Source organism: Bufo bufo, chromosome 1 (assembly GCF_905171765.1).
Source record: "Bufo bufo chromosome 1, aBufBuf1.1, whole genome shotgun sequence".
Lineage (NCBI taxonomy): Eukaryota > Metazoa > Chordata > Amphibia > Anura > Bufonidae > Bufo > Bufo bufo.
The window spans coordinates 810,345,245-810,358,595 of record NC_053389.1 but is presented as its reverse complement, the minus strand read 5'-3'; the positions used below and the strand labels follow the sequence as shown (position 1 = coordinate 810,358,595).

The 13,351-nt window shown below is 44.0% G+C and overlaps 1 protein-coding gene across 2 annotated transcripts in view; it reads left to right on the top strand.

Moving 5' to 3' along the window:
* KCNAB3 (potassium voltage-gated channel subfamily A regulatory beta subunit 3) overlaps nt 1–10,204 on the top strand; it is an 87,698-nt gene extending 77,494 nt beyond the window's left edge. For both annotated transcript variants that reach the window (XM_040415199.1, XM_040415198.1), the window contains 3 exons: nt 1,576–1,696; nt 1,917–2,005; nt 9,764–10,204. In XM_040415199.1, the coding sequence (XP_040271133.1) occupies nt 1,576–1,696; nt 1,917–2,005; nt 9,764–9,853 (300 nt within the window). In that variant the 3' untranslated portion in view covers nt 9,854–10,204. The remainder of the gene's footprint in view (nt 1–1,575; nt 1,697–1,916; nt 2,006–9,763) is intronic.
* Nucleotides 10,205–13,351: the final 3,147 nt, after the last annotated feature.

Sequence of the window (13,351 nt, the reverse complement as noted above, 5' to 3'; positions counted from 1 at the left end):
CCAAGGCCTTGTCCGAGAGCAGCGAGATCAAGAAGCCCACCTTTGATCTCTCAGTAGGAAAGGCATGTGGCAGCAACTCGAAATAAATGCCCACCTGGTTAAGGAAACCTCGGCACTGAGTTGGCTCTCCCCCAAAGCGCTGTGGAAGAGGGGCAGAACCGGTCATACCCCGAAACACCGCAGGCGCAACAACAGGTGTCGGGGTAGACTCTGGCGCAACAACCGGAGCGGCAGTAGGAGCGAGCCCAGGAGCGACAACCGACCCATCGGCAACGGGAGCGAAATGAGCCGTGCGTTCAAGCAGGGTTTGCAACGCCACAGCGAACCGACCCAACAGGTGATCCTGCTGATCAAGTCTGGCAACCAGCGTGGGTAGCGAGGATGGCCCTGTACCGTCAGAATTCATGGCTTGGTCCTAATGTCACGGAACCATGAACCAGACGTACAACAAGAGATAAATGAAAATAAGAAGGCTTTATTGAAAATAAAGCTGTAAAGCAAAAGTCCAAACGGATGGTGAAACCGAGCAGAGTCTTTGCGAAGCCAGAGGTCAGGAACCAGAAGGGTAGTCAGACGAAGCCAGGATCAGGAACCAGCAGGGTAGTCAGACGAAGCCAGGATCAGGAACCAGCAGGGTAGTCAGACGAAGCCAGGATTAGGAACCAGCAGGGTAGTCAGACGAAGCCAGGATCAGGAACCAGAAGCAGCAGCAGTCTTAGAAGCATGTGAACACAAGAGGACCAAGCAAGGAACTGAAGCCACAGACCTCCTATATATATGAGCTAGGCATCCAGCTCCTCCCAGGGGAAGGAGGAGCCGCAGGGTGGAAGGCTACAAGAAACCCAGGACCCAAGATGGCCGCCAGCACATGTCAAACGAAGGAGAGCAGCAAGCAGGTAAGACCATGACACAGTTCCCAATCTTCAAAAAAAAAAAAAAGTTTGCATAATGGCTGTGCTTCTTTGTACAGTCATAACTGTGAAGGACCAGTTATGCTTGGGCTTCCCTAATGTCTCTTTCAGACATATTACCTGTTTCCGCAGCACAGCTAGATGCATTTCACTCAGAAGCAGGGAGTGTCCAGCACTGTACTGCCGTGACATCCTTTCCCTTACTTCCCACTTTCTTTTCAGCTCCAGAGCTCACAGAACCGATAAGGAGGGAGAAATCACACCTACAGACACACAGGAGGCTCCTATAATCTTCAGAAGCTGTGTAGAAACAGTTGTTTTATCAGGCTCAGGATTTCAGCTAGCTCTGACACACACCCATTTCCTGTGAACCATCTTCTCGGTCTCTGTTATCACGGACAGATCTTGCCTTGACAACAGGCAGTGGACTGCAACTTAGGTGGAAGGGAGACCCCTAGTGGCCATGACTTTACAGCTTTTTTCACATGGATGCAGGAAGATTTTTTAAATGAAGTGATTTAGAAATGAGCTATTTACACCATTCTCTATTAAATGAAATTGTATGAAAGTGCAGGGACTCTAAGTTTGATATGAAATCAAGTTGTGCTACACTAGCAGATAACGCTCCGTAACTGTGTCTTAATGCTTCCTGTATTCTTTGCAGGGATATCATTGGCTGAAAGAAAAAGCAGTGAGTGAAGAAGGAAAAAAACAGCACTTAAAGGTGAAGGATCTGCATGCCATCGCTGAGCGCCTCCACTGCACAGTCACCCAGCTGGCCATAGGTAGGAGAAGACCCTGCACCTTAGTTTATATAGGACTTATATAGTAGTGTGGCCAGTTCATAGCAATGTGGGAAAGTGCAGTAGAATACATTGCAATAAAGATGAGAAATGTGTCCACATTATAGATGGTCAAACCTATAGTCATAGACAATGTCTTCAAGAGCAGACCAGACAGTTATGCATTCTAACTTGATTATAACAAAGCCTCTTCTTCTTCTAGCATGGTGCCTGCGCAGCGAGGGAGTCAGTTCTGTGCTTCTGGGTGTCTCCAATTGTGATCAGCTTATTGAGAATTTGGGCTCCATCCAGGTGAGATCCTGTGTTTGTAGGCCCATTGACTAAAACGGCCTTAGAGTTTAACATTAAAGGGGTATTGCAGAACAATCAAATAGAGGTCCCATGACCATCAAATGGTTAAAAAAGGGATAAAAGTTTATACTCACCTCCCCGAGCCCATGCTGCTACTGTTTTGATGGTGCACAGGTTCTCGCTGTGCTCAACTTCCTGCTCAAGTCCTGACAAAGCAGGAAGTGGCTGTGAATCCAGCTCAGCCAATCACTGGCTGCAATGATGATCCATCTGTGATTGGCTGAGTGGCATTTAAAGGTATTTGATGCTGTTTTGGGATGTCAGCAAAAAGTGGAGCACGGCTTAGCATGGCAGTGGCAGGGGATTCGATCACATGTTCATTGGTTTTAACTGTTGAAGGCCAAGGAACTTCTTACTTACACTGGAATACCACTTTAAAGGGGATCTATTAGAAGATCTACAGTATATATAATAAATACCATGTTGCGTAAACTCAGATTTCAGGACTTTGGTTCGAATAACAACAAGTTCTAAACATGTGACCTCCATGGTCTGATTTACAATGAAAACTGTTTGATAGCTCAAAAAACATGCTTTCCAAAAACTTTAAAGGTTTAAAAGGAAACCTGTCAGGAGATGCAGAGCAGAGTGATACATAATATGCATAGATGGATTCATACCCAAATCGGTTGAGTGTGCCTTCTACATAGAGTGGACTCAGAGAATGCATGAAAACCTTCTACAGACCATAACGCTGCCACCACCAGCTTGTGTTCTTCCACCAATGGTTGCAGGGTGTTTGTTCTTCATCCATCCATTCCATGAATCAGAAAAGGTGACTCATCGGAGAAGACAACCCTTTACCAATCAGCAGAGGTCCAATTCTGATACTGATGCGAAAATTTAAGCCTTTTCTGCTGATGCAATTTTATAAGCAGAGATGCAGTGACCATCTATCTGCTCTGGACCCCATATGCAGTAGGGTTCTCTGAACCGTTGTGTTAGACACGTCTGGTAGCCCCCTAGTTCATTTTGGTGGTGAGCTGCTCCACTGTACCGTGTCAGTCCACCCTTGTGCACCTTCCTAGCTGACATTCACTCCTCACATCAATCGGACCTGGTGCTCCACAGTTCCCGTGTCTCTTATTCACAATGGTGCCATTTGTCCGCTCACGATATACTTTCACCACAGAAGCATGAGAACGATTCACAAACTGTGCAGTTTCATAAATACTGCCACTCTTGGCCTGAAAGCCGATAATCAGCCCGTTTCACAAATATAATACATTGCCCCTTTTACCCATGAGCTAGGCACTTTTGACATTGAAAGTAGGAAGTGGTCAGAATGTGACTCAAACGTGTAGTTTTGTGAGAAAAGATACATGAGAACTCATCTTTCATAGATTTTTATTACTATCTATTCTGGACTTTGAAGTCAAGGAGGCGTTCTTATCAGTGATTGACAGTTGTAGAGCAAAAACTGATATGACCGCTTCCTTGACTTCAAAGCCCAGAATGAACACGGAAGTATATGTATAAATGAAAAATTTTACTTAACCTTTTCCCATAAAACTATACATCAATCTGCTCGGCTCCTCCATAGTCCAATCCAACCCAACCTCATCAGCCTCCACATTGAAGTACCAGATAGTATTACTGGTTAGTCCAAGTCAACAAATCCAAGTATACAGGGAGTGCAGAATTATTAGGCAAGTTGTATTTTTGAGGATTAATTTTATTATTGAACAACAACCATGTTCTCAATGAACCCAAAAAACTCATTAATATCAAAGCTGAATATTTTTGGAAGTAGTTTTTAGTTTGTTTTTAGTTTTAGCTATTTTAGGGGGATATCTGTGTGTGCAGGTGACTATTACTGTGCATAATTATTAGGCAACTTAACAAAAAACAAATATATACCCATTTCAATTATTTATTTTTACCAGTGAAACCAATATAACATCTCAACATTCACAAATATACATTTCTGACAGTCAAAAACAAAACAAAAACAAATCAGTGACCAATATAGCCACCTTTCCTTGCAAGGACACTCAAAAGCCTGCCATCCATGGATTCTGTCAGTGTTTTGATCTGTTCACCATCAACATTGCGTGCAGCAGCAACCACAGCCTCCCAGACACTGTTCAGAGAGGTGTACTGTTTTCCCTCCTTGTAAATCTCACATTTGATGATGGACCACAGGTTCTCAATGGGGTTCAGATCAGGTAAACAAGGAGGCCATGTCATTAGATTTTCTTCTTTTATACCCTTTCTTGCCAGCCACGCTGTGGAGTACTTGGACGCGTGTGATGCAGCATTGTCCTGCATGAAAATCATGTTTTTCTTGAAGGATGCAGACTTCTTCCTGTACCACTGCTTGAAGAAGGTGTCTTCCAGAAACTGGCAGTAGGACTGGGAGTTGAGCTTGACTCCATCCTCAACCCGAAAAGGCCCCACAAGCTCATCTTTGATGATACCAGCCCAAACCAGTACTCCACCTCCACCTTGCTGGCGTCTGAGTCGGACTGGAGCTCTCTGCCCGTTACCAATCCAGCCACGGGCCCATCCATCTGGCCCATCAAGACTCACTCTCATTTCATCAGTCCATAAAACCTTAGAAAAATCAGTCTTGAGATATTTCTTGGCCCAGTCTTGACGTTTCAGCTTGTGTGTCTTGTTCAGTGGTGGTCGTCTTTCAGCCTTTCTTACCTTGGCCATGTCTCTGAGTATTGCACACCTTGTGCTTTTGGGCACTCCAGTGATGTTGCAGCTCTAAAATATGGCCAAACTGGTGGCAAGTGGCATCTTGGCAGCTGCACGCTTGACTTTTCTCAGTTCATGGGCAGTTATTTAGCGCCTTGGTTTTTCCACACGCTTCTTGCGACCCTGTTGACTATTTTGAATGAAACGCTTGATTGTTCGATGATCGCGCTTCAGAAGCTTTGCAATTTTAAGAGTGCTGCATCCCTCTGCAAGATATCTCACTATTTTTGACTTTTCTGAGCCTGTCAAGTCCTTCTTTTGACCCATTTTGCCAAAGGAAAGGAAGTTGCCTAATAATTATGCACACCTAATATAGGGTGTTGATGTCATTAGACCACACCCCTTCTCATTACAGAGATGCACATCACCTAATATGCTTAATTGGTAGTAGGCTTTCGAGCCTATACAGCTTGGAGTAAGACAACATGCATAAAGAGGATGATGTGGTCAAAATACTCATTTGCCTAATAATTCTGCACGCAGTGTAGAAAACTCCTAAAAAATATAGTTCACTTGGTTTTCAGGAACTACCAAGTCTCTGGTGGACAGTAGTAGATTTATCATCTACTACATATGACATATAATTATGATAGCATATACCAAGTAGCCAGAGCTGAAGAATGTCCAAGGTTGACATGTAGTGTCATTTCCATTCTTCATCTATAGATACTTGGTATTTCTTATCCGCCTATCATATGAAATGAATGTATGCCATCTCCAGTCTTCCAGAAAAGGTAAGAGACTTTGACTTGTGCACCAACCTCTCTTCCCACCAAACAATTAAACGGCTTGCCCCATCTCAGACATTGATGATATATAACTAGGTTATGGTTCAATCTTTGTTTATTGAAACAATGGCATAATAAAGTTTACAACATAGCCATTTTATCATTGAGAATCAGTGAGATGAAGGATTGATGATATAATATCTTAACAATCAATAAGTTAGTGGACTAACACGGGGGACAAGACATATACTTGTATGTTTACCGGCTGTCTGAAACCGGGGATAATAAATACACAAAGACAGAGGTGGGACGGACGGACAGACTAGGGGGCAAGGGAGGGAAGTCTGGATTCTGTAACAAGTATATTGTATGAGTAGCGTAATGCTGTTCAATTTACCAGCTGTAAGGAACCAGGGATAGCAGACTCACAAAATCAGAGGGGGGGGGGGGGGAGGCCAGAGAACAGTAGATGAGGAAGCTGAGGATGTTCTGTACTACCAAGTAACCATGGTATCACAGTTCAGGAGCTATGGGTCTCAGTACTACCAGTAGCCAACCAGTTTGCAAAACGGGATGAGTTCCGAAATTGGAACCATGGCTCCCAAGAGCGTGAGAAAATCTGTACCCGGTTATGGGATTCTGACCCAAGCTCCTCCATACGAACTAGGATGTCCAGGGCTGAGATCCAGGTTATTCTCTGCAAGCTGTCCGTGGACCGCCATCTGCGGGGGATAATTTGCCTCATGGCCTGTACAAAGATTCTAAGTGTCCCTCTTTTTATTTGCTGGGGGCGCCCCGGATATATGGACAGTAAGGCAATCAATGGTGAGGGTGTAACATTAGGGTGATATAGAGCATTGAAGAAAGAAATGTATATCACCCATAGGTGATATAGGACAGATAGCGCTGGAGTACACGGTCAAGACAGCTAATCCTACAGATGGTAATATTAGTCAGTGCTGGCCTGAGTGACTAAACGGCTGTCTCTGAGAATGAGTACTGTGAAGGTATGTTTATATATTTGTTGGCATTTAGGCAAAAAAAGCAGCAAACAAAAAACAAACAAAAAACAAAACTGGTGTAAGTAGAAATAGCGCTGTATCTACCTTATTGTTCATCCAAAATTAGTCCTTCAGTTAGTGGTCCAGTGTGGCAATTACTATGGGTTGGTTGCTGTAAAGTTCTTCTGGTTGTCCTGTTCTTTTAAATCGCGGCGTCCTCCTGGCTCACCTACCAGCAGCAGCGTGGCCCCGGCCGGAAGCACGCGAAGCGCGAGGGAGCTTGTTGGTCTGTTGCCCGGGAAACCGTTTGTGGTGACGTCACCGTTCAGAGTACAGGAGCCTCCGTAGGACAAAAACTACCTACGCTTTTCGGAGCCTATCGGGCTCCTTCGTCAGGGTTAGTCTATTAGCTGTACCTAGGAGGTTTAAGTAGCTCCTCCGATTCCCATGGCAACAAGCAAACATAGGTTTTATAACGGTGGAGATATCAATATGTTTCCATATATTTAAATGCAATTTTTTCAGCTGGTTTATCTATATAGTTCTACAGTTGTTTATTTGGGTATATGTGAATAAGGTCGGATAATGGTGGATGAGTAGAGATAAAGAGAAGGGGGCGGGGCTTATGATATCTTGGATTTGCTAAGTGTCCATTGGGCATGGTAAATACAATGTTTAGTTATTGTTAGTTATTTATTATTGGAATGCGAATAGTTCTATTTCTTGGTTTAGTCCTATTGGGGCCAGACTGTTACATCTAAATATCCATTTGCTTTCTGTTCTTGACATGGTTTTGATGTAGTCACCACCCCTCTTATCTTCCTTGACTTTCTCTATGCCCCCAAATTTTGATCCCGAAAACTTTCCCTGGTGAAATTCAGTATAATGGCGGGACAAGGGGTGATTTTCAGATTTTTTATTTATGTTGTTATGTTCCCTTATTCTCACCCTAAGTTCTCTTTTACTTCATCCCACATATATTTTGTCGCATGGGCACTTAATTTAGTAGATGACTCCTTTGGTGTGGCAGGTAATGTAATCCTTTATTATATATTTGCCTTGTTTGGTTTCTATTTCAAATGTGGGTTTGACATGGTACCTCAAGGTTTTGCAGTTATTACATAGTCTGCAAGGAAAGAAGCCCTTTTTGGTACATATTTTGGAGTCCGCTTTCTCTTTCTTGATAGAAGGAGCCATCAAACTCGCCAAGTTTGGGGCTTTTTTATAGATGAATGTGAGGTTATTAGGAATTTGGTTGCCGATTGTCTTATCATATTTTAAAATGTCCCAATGTTTGTATATGATTCTTTTGAAACTGTTCACCCCTGCGCTGTAAGTGGTAATAATAGGGACTTTGATGACATTTTGGTCCTCGGGGTCATCTATATTCGGTATTTTGTCCTTTAATAGGATGTTCCGATCCAAGTTTTTTACTGCTCCAGTGATTGGGATGAGTGTTTCTAATTTATATCCTTTTTCTGTAAATTTTGCATTCAGTATTTCAGCCTCCTCTTGATAGTGGATGTTAGTGGTACAATTTCTCTGTGCGCGTATGTATTGACCGTAAAATTCATTTTTATTTAAGTCGGTTAAAAAACTGTCAAGGGATATAGTGTCCCCTTGCCAGATAAAAACAATGTCGTCAATGAACCGTTTCCAGAGGACCAGACCCTGATATAGAGCATTGTATAGGGAAAAGACGTCTGACCCTAAAGAGGAGACTCCTGGGCACTCCCACCATATATGAAGCATAGTGCCCACCGCTGAGTTACAGCGCCAGCACGTGTCAGGAACCGAAGGATAGAATCGGTGGACCTTCACTGGAGTTCTGTACCATCTCGTAAGTATCTTATAGTTAAGTTCCTGTAGTCGACAAGAGACAATGGACTTGTGTGTGTACAGGAGTGCTCTTTTCCACTGATCATCAGATAATGAGGTGTTCAATTCCCTCTCCCAATCAGTCGCAAACTTAGCGTCTGCAATTTGGGACTTGAGTGGCCCGTCTCCAATCTCCCCAGTGCCCAACAAGCCGTATACTAGAGAGATAGCATGCCCCGGACAAGAATCCGCTAGCCATAGCTTCTCAAAGTCAGTCAAGCGGGCCGACGGCTGCGATCCGGGGGCCAGGGAGCGGAGGAAGTTGCGGAGCTGGAAGTAGAGAAACCATTGCTCTGGGGATCTTGGTAGCCACAGGGGCGTATACCAGTGTTCCCGAAGAGATCTCGTATCCTGATCAAGGGTGAAGAAGTGGCGTGAAAGGACGGTAGGTGCCCAATAGCCGCTGGCAGATTAGGACAGTTGTTAAGGGCCGTTAAAGGGCCATAGGCCGTGATCAGATTGAGTTTGGACGCAAATTTAACCCAGGATTAAGCGAGCATATGAAGGAGGGATGGATGTTTGGGATCGAGTAATTGTCTCTGGTATGTTTGCGGCAACCAAAAAATACCGGTTGCTAGGTAAGGGTCTAGTTCGTGGACCATCTCCACCCATAGTTTCCTTTCCCGGTTATGGAAAAGATCTAGGACACACTCTCGGCGAGGACAAATAAAGGAGGAGGTCATCCGCAAACAGAGACAGCTTATGTTCGGTACGTCCCACGTGTATGCCTTTGATGGACTGGTTGGCTCGCAGGGCATTAGCAAGGGATTCCATACACAGAATGTACAGGAAAGGGGAGAGAGGGCAGCCCTGACGTGTCCCATTTCGTATCTCGAAGGGGCTGGAGAGCATTCCGTTGACTCGTACCTGGGCCGAAGGGGAGGTATAGAGCGCTCATTTAAAGGGTTGAACACTGACTTATAGAATAGCTTCCTTACATCTGATGGCATTAGAGGCAGAGCTTGTTTAGAGCTCATTTGCATCTGTTTTTTCCATTTATTTTCGGAACTCTAATGGGGGTGATTGGAGTGTGGCCATGCTTGCTCGGTCTGCTCTACCTCACTTTGGAAGGCACGGTTTGGAGATTGGTCCGGGTCCCACTTCCTAGTGATATACCATCAATATCTGAGATGAGACAACCCCTTAATAATACGATCTACTAGAGTACAGCTGTACCACTTACTACGGACTACGAGTTCAATATGCATGCAGATCACTTCCGCGTTGTCTAGACTTTTTTCCTACTAGATACCAAAGCTAAATTAGATCGATATCAGCCAAACGTGTGACAAGTTCCATTCAGGATCCAGGAGGAACTCAAAGTGCAAGTTCTTCATATGACTCATTGACTTCTTTTGCTTTATTTCCCACTTCTCCATTTCCAGGTTCTCTCACAGATAACGCCTCAGATCATAATGGAGATAGACCAGATTCTTGGCAACAAACCCAACATAAAGAAAGATTCCCGAGCGTGAGGACCTCCCCTCCGCCTTTTGGAAGAATCCTCGAAATGTCCTCAACGACTGAGGTCATAGGACATATGAAATTACGCTCGCCTGGTGCATGGTCCCCCACTCTGGCAGTGCTGAGAGAGCGGGAGGAGTACATTTAGCCAGCAATAATGGAAGGAAAACCAGCTGCCTGCTTAGTACTGTGGGGTCAATACAAGCATTACTTCATGTCACCCTGCGAGGGGAGGGGCAGAGATAAAACGACTAAACTGGTACTAGCATGGAAAAGATTTAAAGAAGGGCTGATTCATGGCGCTCATATTCCTTATTCCTGATTTTCTCTATAAAAGGACTCATAGCTCCCTTCTGTCTGTATCACCCTGCAGGAGGAGGAGCAGACTCATAGCTCCCTTCTATATGTATCACCCTGCAGGAGGAGGGGCAGACTCATAGCTCCTTCTATATGTATCACCCTGCAGGAGGAGGTGCAGACTCATAGCTCCTTCTATATATATCACCCTGCAGGGGGAGGGGCAGACTCATAGCTCCCTTCTATATGTATCACCCTGCAGGAGGAGGGGCAGACTCATAGCTCCTTCTATATGTATCACCCTGCAGGAGGAGGAGCAGACTCATAGCTCCCTTCTGGCTAGTTGCGCAGGAAGAGGAGAAGTCTCATTGCGTGTACATTTCCGACAAGTTAAAATATGCAATGCAACTGTCCGTCTGGACTCCTCATTAAACAGAGTGGGCAGAAGGAAGACCCCCTTTCCTTTTACATGAAGAGCACAATTAATTTTCTGTCTGTGAGTCATTACCACAGTAGTGATTATCATACATGACTGTGTCTTGGTTGTAATAATATTCATGTTCTTCCTGTGCCATTCAGCTGTGTCCGGAGCATGCCACCACATCAGACATTGCAACACATGACAATCAGCTCCATCCATTAATAAAAGACCCCTGTACATCCAGACAACGCAACTGACGCTAATGAACACTGACCCCTTGTAAAGCCTCATGCAGTTGGCTGTAATGCAGCTGGACTACGGATCCACTGACCCGGATGTCGATTTGGTTCTGTAGATTCGCAGTCGGGTTGGGGTTGGCAGCTGCAGTTTAGACCATCTCCATGTTAACACTAGTAGGATGCTGCTCTTATAGACTCTCATTTGCATGCTATAGCCACTGTAGGCATTTGGCATGAGACGCAAGCCGAAAGCAGAGGAGATAAAACCAAACCGAGGTGACAAAACTATAACTTATTGTGACAGGTGCACAACAAAATCCTCCGATGAGTGGTCGGAAATTAAATATCCGTTTGTAAATCTTTGTATTCAAGCATAGACGGCTTTTGTGGGGTGCAGAAAAACTGTTCACCCCCTATTCCTCCGGGCTATAAGAGGTGGCCGCACGGGAGCAACTCGCGCGTGAACTGTTCTGCAAAAGATATAATAAAAAAATGTAGCACAGATGTAATACTCTACTTGAAACACAAGATGGAAGTTCACAAAATTATTCTATAACGGAACAGGTATGAAGCTGTAATCTATTACGTGAAACACAAGATGGCAGCAGAGATAACCAAATGAATTATACCAGGGGATCCAGCACAAAGATGAAATGTGCTACATGAGTCAGATAATTTAAAGGGGTTGTCCATTTTGCACAACTCCCATTCAAACAACTCTGTCCCTCAAAGATAAGCTTAGTACATCAGGACCCATGGAGACTTCTGCCAATTGGCTGTTGCCTACAGTCTATGATCAAAAATGCATCAGGTCTATCAACTTAAGCGGTGCTCTTCGGAGGAGCCCCCATTGGTATATAAGGGCAGGCTCAAGGGGAGAACCCCTTTTCTTCATCCAAAGAATAGCAATAGAAAATCCACTTGAGGAAAATTCCTCTTTAATAATTTTTTTTATGAACAGTGAGGTTCCTATTAGTGGGATCCCTCTTTTCTGGTAAATGGTGGAGACCTCAGATTACAATAGGATTCCAGTTGGCAATCCCGAGTCTTAGTTCTAGCCCAAAAAGGGAATTTTTTCCCTTACTCAAGCAGAGTTGACCACAGATGTTATGATATTCTGCTCTATTATCTTTAAATAAGTTTTCTAGTCTCCTAAAAAGGATGACCTACCCTCAGGATAGGTCATAACAGCTGATCGTTGAGAGTCCGACACCCCGCACCTCCACCGAAAAGCTATTGCCTGCAGCCTGAAAGCACAGCTCCATTCAAAGTGTAGAGGTCCTACTGGGTTACTGCAGCTAAGCTCCCATAGAAGTGAATTGCAGCTGAGCTGCAATAACCCGGCATGGCCACTACACGTTGAGCGGCACTGTGCTTCCTGTTCCATTCAAAGTGCTAGTCCTAGTGCCAGAGGCTGCAGGGAACAACCGATCGGTGGGGGCGCGGCGTGTCGGACACTCACCCATCAGATATTAATGATCTATCCTGAAGATGTCATCAGTATCAGGAGCCTGGAGAACCCCTTTAATGAGTATCCATAAAGATAATCATGTTGTCTGTGATGCTGTAATAGTTGAAGCCATTTGACTTTCTACCTTTGATTTATTAGTTTATGTTTAAACGGTACACTGGACAAAATTCGTTCCGTCTTCCAAGTAAATCATTCCGTCTATGGCCAACAGCAGGGAGTTATTTTCAAACTCATCGAGTACAACGATACTGAATGGTCGGTCGTAACTCTCACATCAGCCATGTGAGAGGCCAGAGACTAGGGAGGGGATGAGTATTTTTTTTTATTATTAGTTCTGTATTGTGTCTTTTTCGTTGAACTTTAATAGATGTACATAGACTTGGCGCAGGAAGCAATAACCAATTTTTGTGCCCGGTGATAACATCTTCCAAATCTGCAGGGATGAGAAGTTTTAAGCTGACAGACATAAGCTAGGAGATGACTACTGATTGGTGTGACTCGAAGGCAGAGAAGTCATTGCTCAAGCTTGCTTAATAATATTAAATTGAGAATCCAAAAAGCACTTTCGAGAGTCCTTGTCTGTGATTGGTGTGTATCTCTAGTATCTGCTGTAAAAACGTTTGTAAGACTGAAAAATACACTTTGGACTATTATCCTGCAATGTTGATCCAGAGGAAGCCAAAACACCCCATGAAGACAATTTTCCTCATTGTAGGTAAAAATTCCTTCCCAGCTCTTAATCCAGGAATCAGAATAAATGCTTGGATCAACAACCCTTCTCATGAATTCTAGTAACTATACCCTGTAATAATATTACACTTCAGAAATACATCCAGGCCCCTCTTGAACTCTTTTAGTGAATTCAAAATCACCACCTCCTCAGGCAGAGAGTTCCATAGTCTCACTGCTCTTACAGTAAAGAATCATATGTAGTACAGGAACCTTTTTTTCTATAGTCGTAGACGATGTCCCCTTGTTAATGTACCAACCAGACTATATGGTCTTGAAATTGATACTAGAAAGGTTCTTTACTAAAAGGGGGTTGCCCACTTTTGATGACCCCTGCCAATCAGTGAGAACA